At 41.3% G+C, this 9817-nt stretch overlaps 1 protein-coding gene across 2 annotated transcripts; it reads left to right on the top strand.

Annotated features, from left to right (window-relative positions):
- Positions 1 to 399: 399 nt before the first annotated feature.
- Positions 400 to 9617, top strand: tmem62 (transmembrane protein 62). 2 transcript variants are annotated; one of them, XM_005736572.2, is made up of 14 exons: positions 400 to 619; positions 777 to 981; positions 1275 to 1386; positions 1523 to 1660; positions 2084 to 2129; positions 2509 to 2650; positions 2872 to 2996; positions 3294 to 3416; positions 3515 to 3670; positions 3772 to 3931; positions 4196 to 4394; positions 4593 to 4688; positions 4922 to 5040; positions 8128 to 9617. In XM_005736572.2, the coding sequence occupies exons 1-14, from the start codon at positions 582 to 584 to the stop codon at positions 8257 to 8259; spliced, it is 1791 nt and encodes a 596-aa protein (XP_005736629.1). In that variant the 5' UTR covers positions 400 to 581; the 3' UTR covers positions 8260 to 9617. The 2 variants fall into 2 exon arrangements, with proteins under 2 accessions (XP_005736629.1, XP_005736628.1); XM_005736571.1 differs by lacking the exon at positions 8128 to 9617 and adding an exon at positions 5846 to 7507 and having other exon boundaries at positions 402 to 619.
- The last annotated feature ends 200 nt before the right edge of the window (positions 9618 to 9817 follow it).

Here is a 9817-nt window from a genome sequence, read left to right as displayed (position 1 = left end):
GAAAAATGCTTTAAAAAAATTGTATCTTTGATGCTCGAGCTGGATTTTTTTTTTTTTTTACAAAATCCCGCCCCACAGAAAAAGACAGAAAAAAATATAAAGTGAAGGGTCCTTTCCTTTTTTCTATCTTTAAAATAAATGTATTCATCTATTCATCTGTCTATTTATTCATTTATTCATCTTTCAAATATCAGCCAGTTCCTGTCAAGCGTTTGCAGTTCCGTATATCAAATGGCATAGTTAAAAACTGTGCGAAAGCTTTAATTATTTCCTTTTTTTAAAAATGGTTTTGGAGAATAAATGATTACAAAAACCCGAAGTTGACAATTGCTTTGGTGTTCTCGAAAGTCCTCGCGATGGCAGGTGTGTTAGCATTACCGAGCTCTGAAAAACAATGTCAGAGTGGGAGCTCTGTCTGTCATAACGCTGCCTCGTCATTGTTGGTGACGTCCCCCCTTCCACCCGGTCAGAGCTGTGTTGGTAGCTGGTAGGCAGGAAGCTAGCTGCTGGCTAACCTGCCGTGCTACCTCCTCCGCCTCCGAAGGCAGCTGAACGGAGCTGTGAATGAACCACGCACTTCAATGCATCCCGTGTGGCCGCGATGGCAGCGACAGAAACGGTCTGAGCCTTAGCTCTTAGCCATGTAGCTCAGTTGTCTGTTATATCTGTAGTTAATGTTAGTGTGATTCGTGCCCTTAGCTGTTTCCACCAGTAGCTAGCTTTTTTTCTGTCCGGGATAGACAGCGGCAGCTAGCCCCCCTTTCTCGCCACTACAGGAGGATGCTGAAGCTGTTTGGTGCACTGGTTATCCTCGGACTGGCCCTGGCGTGCATCACCTCCTGGGTGCTGGACAGCTATGACACGGCTTGGCACCCTAAACGGAGCGTTCAGCACCCGACTGTCGGTGATGAAGCTGAATCTAAGGGGAGTTCTCCACCATTTCCCGGCGAACACTTGAACAATATATTCTGGTTTGTACAGGTGGGCTATTATTCCGTCTGTAGTGATTATTTACATCTAGTGTGTATACAATACAGACGTTTGACTTTGTGTTAGGGTTAAGCTCTGAATGATTGACAGAAAGGGGTCAGTGTCCACAGAAGTGCTCCGATGTTGGGTGAAAAGGTGTTTCAACACAGAAACACAGCAACTCTGAGCCAGACTCTTGTTCTATAGCCTTTATACCACAAGAGCTGAAAATGTCACAGAGCCCCATTTAAAATATTTGCCTTTACCCCTCACCTCCGTGTGTGTGTGTGTGTGTGTAATTCAAGGTGTCCGATATTCACATTAGTCGATTTCATGACCCAAGGCGCATCCCAGACTTTGAAAAGTTCTGCACCGACACCATAGAGGTGATCAAACCAGCTCTTGTGCTTGCAACAGGTACAGTGATCTCTAACTAGTTCCTGTTAAATTCTTTGCATTATAATATGACTGAATGGGTGTGGCTCAAGATCGTGCATTGCCATCAGATGACAGTTTGCTTACAGATATTTCCTCCTTTTTTCCTTTACCCCAGGGGATCTGACTGATGCTAAAACAGAGAGTAAGGTGGGATCCCTCCAGCATGAGGTGGAGTGGCAGGCGTACCACAACATCCTAAAGAGGTCACGTGTAATGGAGCGCACCAAGTGGATTGACATCCGCGGAAATCACGGTGATTAACCATGGCACTTTTTAAAAAAAATTACTATGGTTTCTCAAGGCTCACTGATTCAGCTGAAACATCTTCAGTGTGCCGAGTGTACAGCTAAGATTTTCAGAAGAATCCATGGAGCATCCCACAGGAAGTGGTTCTACCCCTCCCCTTCCCTTTGTCTGTGACTGGATGTGAAACAAGACACCCTGAATTTGTAACTGTCAAAAAAAGGGAAAGCTGTTCATTGGATCTGCAGTGGCTCTGACAACTATTCTGCTGCTGATTACAGCTGCTGATGTGTTTCCCGGATGTTTATCTGTGGGTCCTTTAGTAAAGGGAGATTTTTCTTTGTTACAATACAGTACAAGAATAGTTCATCGGTCACCTCCCATACAGCTTGTACACTGCTTAATCTCACAGTTATTTCATTTTTCCTCACAGATGCTTTCAACATTATTTCACTGGACAGCATCACCAATTATTACAGGTTAGTACAAAGTACCAGTAAATGGCCAGGATAGTCCCTTACTGCATTTCACAGCAACAAGAGAAAGCTGATTGGAGTATGCTGTGGCATTTGACGCCCTTAAACCAGTATAGTTGCAGACTTGTTTTCCATTAATAGTTCAGCTATGTGAACATCCTGACGACAAAAATAGAAGCAGGACCTACACGAACACGCTGTTTCTTTTTTTTCTTTTCATGTTTTATGTGACATTGGTGATGCTTCTGTTAGCGCTGGCTGGTCTTTAATCTTCCCGATATTCTTTAAAGATCGCATTTATTTATTTATTTAAAAAAAAATCTGTTTTATGCTGTACAGTAGCTTGATGCTCATGTGTAACGTTTCTCAATTTTTATTCTAGGAAATACTCAGCCAATCAGAAAGTAGGCTCTTTCCACTACGTTCACACGACCCCCTTTGGCAACTACTCCTTTGTCTGTGTGGATGCCACCCTGACTCCAGGCCCCAAGAGGCCGTACAATTTCTTTGGTATTCTCAACCAGGTGAGTTTGTGCAACATCTCTTCATGAACAATTCTGAGATCTTTAGAAAGAGCCCAGTTCTTGAAGGACCTCTGTTAGAAAATGTGGTCCAACAAACGGTAAAGAAAACAGGAAAGAAAACTGTAAACGCACAGTGTTTTAGTTTCTGAGTAGCAATAACGAAAGTATCTGCTTAGCTGTCAGTTTTCATAAACATGAAGTTTTTTTGTCATATCTGACAGACTCAAATGGACTTGCTGGACACGTTCAGAGCTGAGAGTCTGAAAAGCAACCAGTCGATCTGGTTTGGCCATTACACCACCTCCACCATCGTCTCTCCTTCTTCAGGAGTACGAGACATGATGAGGCAAGAACAATCCCCGATTTTGAATGTTTTTTTTCTTCCTATTTTTATTTTAAGGGTGAGCTGAGGAAATGAAACCTTTTTTCCATCACGTCATGGTGCAAACATTCAGCAACCGCCTCCTTTTGGCTGCAAGCTAAAATTGTGTCTCAGTCTTAGAATGATAAAAAACAAAAGTAAGAAGCATTTTGACTGGCTGCTTGTTTCAAATTCATGCTGTGGAGTAAAGTACATCTTCAACTGCCTCTGTTTGCAGACACTTAACAAGTCTAACTAAAATTTCTACGTTTTTGTGTTAAGATCTGCAGTTGCATATCTGTGCGGCCATCTGCACACTCTGGGTGGCCTCATGCCTGTGCTGCACAGCCGGCATCCCCAAGGCACTCTGGAGCTGGAGCTGGGCGACTGGATGGACAATCGCAGGTGTTTATATTCAATAGGTGTTTCTAACAGTAATTTTCTTACTTGTATTTCTGTTTCTGTCGTATTATCGCCCATATTTTTCTAACATCTTTCTACAGGTACAGAGTTCTGGCCTTTGACCATGACCTGCTGAGTTTCTCTGATCTGAGGTTTGAGCAGTGGCCTGCAGTGCTCATCACGAACCCCAAAGATGCACAATATCTGCACCCAGGGGTGGAGCCACTGGGTCGGATACGAAGGTCGACGCACATCAGGTGTTTTGTCTATGCGTTGAATTTTCTGTTTTCTTATGTTCCAGTGGAAATGAATTTCAATTTCTAATATTTAAGAATTCATTTTCTTTCCTTTTCTGAAGGATCTTGGCCTTCTCAGAGGCCCCGATCACTGCGGTGCATGTGAGTGTAGATGGGGAACCACTGGGGAAAGGTCACTCTGCTGGAGGCCCCCTTTATGTTCTGCTATGGGATCCATCTCTTTACCTCACAGGACTGCATACAATCAGAGTTAAAGTGGAGGTCGGTGCAACATTCATTTATCTTCCACTTTATTGTGTTCTGAGACTTTTGAATATTTCATGGGTCTTTTATTAGATTAAGAAGATTTGTTTTCCTTTGTTGAATTATGAATAGCTGTATTAGATTTGCTGTCTGGGAATTGTAGCTAGAAAACACCCACTGGTGGCTCGGGGTTTGTTGTACTCTCATACTTTTAAAAAAATGCTTCTACCTTTCTCTAAAAACTAAGAACTTCTTGTCTTTCTACATGTGCATGTGAGTCAGGACGCGGCAGGCCGGTCATCAGTGCGGGAGCAGCACTTTACTCTGGAGGGCGATCTAACTCCTACCTTCGGCTTCGTGCAGTCTTTCATCCTCCTCACAGATCACTACGTCCTGGGCCGTGTGGCCTTTATATTCATGATGCTGCTGAATATTGGTGTTCTCATGGCCTTCAGGTTTATGCCTATTCTCTCGGGCAGAGGTGAGCTGTCTCTGACTAACCTTCAGATAAATACACCATCATAATGTAACAGACTGTTCAGGTTCAGTCGCACTGAGCTTGAGACACAGACAGGGTTCTCAATAAGGATGTCAATGTCAGCTTTTAAAATGCACACTATAAGAGGTCTTTCTGCACTGTGCGCAATCATAGATGTTTGGTATTTCATTATGTCTACAGGATTGACCTCTCAAGTGTGTATGTCACTCCGCTTGGTCAGTAAAATAGACACTTTCTACTACTCTCTGCTACTGTTCAACCTGTGCACGGCCTTAGGTGAGTTTAATGCTGTGCCTTATTCCCATTTAACTTTTTCCATCCTCTTTGTCAAAAATTGTATTTTATCTGCCATTCTACACTGTATCTGTCATGTGTAATAAACAATAGAGTTGTTTGTGATTGCCAGATTTGAAGTTTGTACAAAGCAATGTACAAATAACATCTGGTTTTTACAAGATTACCCAGTAATCTCTCCTATGTTGCTGTAATCCATTTCTCTCTTCCTTCAGGCCCGTGGTTCATAGGAGAGCTGATTGATGGCCACAGTGGGGCCTGCTTTGCCTTTGGAGTATTCATTGATGGACATTTCCTAGAGGGCAGTCTCACCTATGTGGTTGGAGTTGTTCAAGTAAGAACATTGAATTTTTTCCCTCCTTGTTTTGGACACATTAGCCTCTCTGTGATTCTGTGCATACATGTTATATGTCCAGCTGTAGACTGTTACTGAACATATTTGCTTTACATTTAAATTAATTTTGTTTTCAGCAATTCTTAGGAACTGTGAACTTCCTGCCCAGCACTGACTGTTGTATAGGAAAAACTAACAGCTTGTCAACACTGTGGCACCCTTAGAGGTGGAAAGCTTGGTCAGGACCTGTAGAAAAATACATCAGTGACATGGAAATGAAGGGAGCATTTCAGAAGTTCCCCTAAACTACTTAATAATGATCATGATTCCTGAAAACAAACTCTTTAGGGTGGAAAAAATCACTGGTTGAGTCATATTGCCACGAACTGGATCAAAGGTCAGACATAATTGAGCAATGTCGCAAATAATGGAGTTAAAGAGAACTGAAAATTCTTTATTTAAACTGAAAGTAAATATACAGTGGCAAAATCTGGCAGAAAGTTGCAGAAAGAAAATTAAACTCAAAGTCAAGCTTAAACAAACTTGCCTGCTGGGGAGAAGAGAGAGAATGGTAGCTATAAGGTCCTTTTTAAACAATTAGTAGAGTGGCAACATATTTCCTCTAAAGACTCATCTGTTACACCCTTCATGAACCAGAAAGAGGAAGGACAAAGCATGCAGATGTGTGGGGGAATTACAACATTCCCTCTCTAAAGCTAGAAGCTATGATATAACCTGTGGGTACTGCTTCATTTATAAATGCATGTTCTGTTCGCATCAACTAAACTCCTTTCCTCTCTGCCAGCTCCTCTTCTTCAACATGCCCCTCACTTCTTATCTCTGCTGGAGCCTCCACCACCGTTGCCGTGGCAACACCTTCCGATCCCACTTCCTGCGGCCTGGCTGCCGCTGGAGGACTCTGGCTGTTCACCTATTCATGCTGCTCCTCCTCACCTGGCAGGCCCATTCCTGCTACTTCCTCCTGGAGACCTATGGCCCCATGGCCTTTTTCCTGTCTCCTGTGCGCACGTGGGCGTTAGGGCTCAGCCTGCTATTGGTCTACCGCGCCTGGACAAGCCCCGCCTCTCTCATTCGTGACACAAGCAAGAGCGTCTCTCCCTCTTGACAGTAATTGCACGGTACCGCCGCTGCTTCCCCTCAAGCCTGACTCTCAGATATATTTTGCTGTCTCTATCCACGGCGCAAGCCTCAGTTTTCCCTGCAAAGCAGCCCCTTCCTTTCTTTCTTTCCTCTATCCGAAGCCACTTCACAGTACATCACTCACTATCCTGTTTCTAGATAGTGTTGTTTACTTAATATGCATGTTGTTGTAAATCACCGGCGAGCACATTTCTGGCCATATTCATAGCAATGTGTACAGTGTAAAAAAAACAATCAAAAAATACCTTTGATACTAAAGGGTAAATTAGCCAATCTGAGCTATGTGACAGACTAGTCCAACGTATGCTGCTGTTGACAGTATACTGTATTAGAGTTGTATTCTCCTGTGGTTTAAGCTGAGTCATTTACTTGAGATTTAGCACTTTTTGGAAGTGTTGCCTTGGCCAAAATGCCACTTCACCACTGCCAAAGGATGAATAAGAAAGATTTCACCTTTCCTTTTCTTCTTTTCTCGTTAAACCCATTTTCATACGCTAACGAAGGCTGGATGTGCCAAAATGATCCTTGTGGTTACCTTCTGATAACAACTCGGTGCATAAGAAAGGATTGAACCACCTTTTGTATGCTATATCCTTTTCCTTTTCCATCTTGTGAAGGTCACGCCAGTAGTGGAACCTAGACGATCGTATTCTCAAGTAAATTTTACACACAATTACAGATAATCACATGAAGGGAAGTACAAATTAATCAAGTACTGTAGCTGATGTGTGTACAAGAGGTTTATGACTGCTAGTTTTCAAGTTAAACAACTGCCAGTACTGTTCAATGTTCACATTGGAATATTCATATCAAAACTTTAATACCAGTCTTTACCAAAACACAGAGAAGCCGCCTCCACTTTTTTCATGTTCCTTTAAACATGACTACAGAAAGCAGCTGTTTGTTTCTCAGGAATGTGAGCAATTGAACAAAAAGCTGGTCCAAGTAGTACTTCAGGACAATGTTTTTGTACTCCTAGAGTAGCTCAGTAAACTAAACCCGCATTAAACAATCCAAATGTGTGGTGGCTAAAAAACAAAAAAAACGAAATGAATGTTTTAATAGCTTTGGTGAAATGAGATGAGCCAGCGCTATGCTGTTTTTTTTTAAATTTATTCATTCTTATTCTATTGTGTGATTTTTATTTCTCCCCACTGGTGTTTTAAATCTGCACTGGAAAGTATTCTTCATTGTCAGGATGAGTGTGGTTGAAAAGATTTTAGAGCATTCCTGGTGTTTGAAGTCGATCTAACTCAGCAGTCCCCAACCCTCGGGCCTCGGACCGGTACCGGTCCGTGAGTCGTTTGGTACCGGGCCGCGAGGGTTGAGGCTCAGGTGTGAAATGTATGGTTTTCAGGGTTTTTATCGGTTTTCAGCGTTATTTTTGTTATCGTTTTTATCGTTAACTCTGTTTTCCTGGGTCTTTTCACGTGTGTTATGAATAAATCTTCTTTTTTTCTGGTACCAGTACTAGTTTTATTTTGTTGTATTTATCCGCGACACCTTAAGGCCGGTCCGTGAAAATATTGTCGGGCATAAACTGGTCCGTGGCGCAAAAAAGGTTGGGGAACGCTGAACTGATCGGCGTGTGTGTGTGTGTGTGTGTGTGTGCGTACAAACATGTTTTCTCTATGTTGCTCAGATTGCTAATCTGTGGGAACTGTAAACTAAGTCTTTCAGTCCTTTCTAGTCAACAGTAGCAGTCGCCTGGATTCTACAAGAACTCATCTGAAGTACAGAAATGTGTTGAAAGACGCATTAAGTGTTTTATTTTCTTTTTTTATCCTCAGCCATACACAGCAAGAACTGTGGGGATCTGACCCTCATGGTTTAATACTAGAACAGCTGCCAGACACTAAATAAATGAAAGTATGTGCCGTCTTGATAACGGTGGTTTAATTACTTTTTCCACCCCTTTCTGCACAGACAAGTCTTCATTTGTATAGGAGAACCACCAAGTGTACAAACAGGAAACAGATGGATATTTGGAAATTATGGACTTTTGTTATTAGGGATTTCTTCTCTAATCATGCTCAGTACCTCAGTCAAACTGTGTAATCTGTCCACAAGGAGGCAGTGTTGAATGAATATGGATGAATCATGACTGTGCTGCATTTCACTCTCACTTTAAAATTATGCATGGGAATGTTTTTTGTTTTGTTTTGTTTTTGAACAAAGCATCAGAACTGTGTTTTTATTAAAAGACGGGTTTATTAGTTTAATGCCACTAAATGATTATGGTTAATAATGAGTCTGGATGTGATTGTTCTGTACTTTACACAAGAAAAACTGACAATGCCTCCACAACCATTTCAGCTCTTACAAGGAGTATATTGTAATGTGTTCAAACACTGAAGCATATGATTGAATAGATGAGGATTTTACACCTGCCACATATTTTTCTTGTGACAACTGAAATTAGAGCCGACCACTATTTTATTTTATTAATGGTTTCTAGTGCTGTGAAATAAAAATGTTCATTATAGTAAATAACTTTGTATAGATTCATTCATTTCCAAATGATGTTACACAGAAGGGAACACGGAGGCAAAACAGTGAAAAAGACAGATTTAAAAAACATACTGTATGCAATAATGGGAAAAACCCTTGAGCCACCCCTTATTTATGTTTTGTGTCCAACATGTGTTTTTGTCATTTTTAAAGTGGGCTTGAGCAATAGTTCTCTAGGCTTTCTGAAGGTTTTTATAAGGTTTTATTCATTCTCAGTCCATTCCTTAGAGCTGAACACATCTTTAGACACTTTGTTACTAGCAACCTGCTGGAAGAACACAATTCATTCACAACATTCATTTATGTGAAACGCGAAAGGCCATTTTCAGAAACTGTCTTGGTGGAAGAGCTGAAAGAACCCATCCTTTAAGAAGGAAAACTGAGAAAAGGTTGATGTATGCAAGTTACACAAGTACCAAAGTGAAAATCTGTGCAGTGATTGGTGTTATAAAGTAATATTTGGCATTTTTGGTTTAAATAATCATTTCGTGAGAAGGTCAGTGTCTCTACAGCCATCAGTAAAACACAGTGAAAGCCCCATCATGGTTTCAAGCTGCATTTCAACCAGTGTTGTTGGATATCTTGTTAAAATTAATGCAACTACGAACATAGAAATAAAGAGTCAGAATTTGATCCACCATGCAATACCACCTGGAAAGCATCTGATAGCAACGGCTTCATTTTTCAGCATGACACTGATCTCAAACACACTATATTGGAAACCACTTATTTCCCACTTTCCTAGCAAAATATGAAGAAATGAGGGGTGGCTTAAAACTGATGGCATCAACAAATAATGTTATTAATTGATTTTCTACTGACCAAAACTGGACAACAGATTAGAAAAATGTTACCTGGTCTGTTAATGGTATGGAGGATATGTTCTTCATTTAGCCTACCCAAGTATAGCTACTGATCATGCCCATCCCATTATGACCTGAGTGTACCCAGTAACTTTGAGTAAAACAGAAAAAGCCCTGCTAATTTTGCTATACTAAAGCAGAGAATTTCCAGGTTTTATCCCACATCGGCACCGTTAAGAGACTATGATTTTTAAGTTAATATCATGTATCAGTACTGCAACACTGCTCTACATTTCTTTCAC

This window comes from Pundamilia nyererei, unplaced genomic scaffold (assembly GCF_000239375.1).
Source record: "Pundamilia nyererei isolate P.nyererei 1_Seehausen unplaced genomic scaffold, PunNye1.0 scaffold00070, whole genome shotgun sequence".
Classification (NCBI taxonomy): Eukaryota; Metazoa; Chordata; class Actinopteri; order Cichliformes; family Cichlidae; genus Pundamilia; species Pundamilia nyererei.
This window is presented reverse-complemented; position numbering and strand designations above follow the sequence as displayed.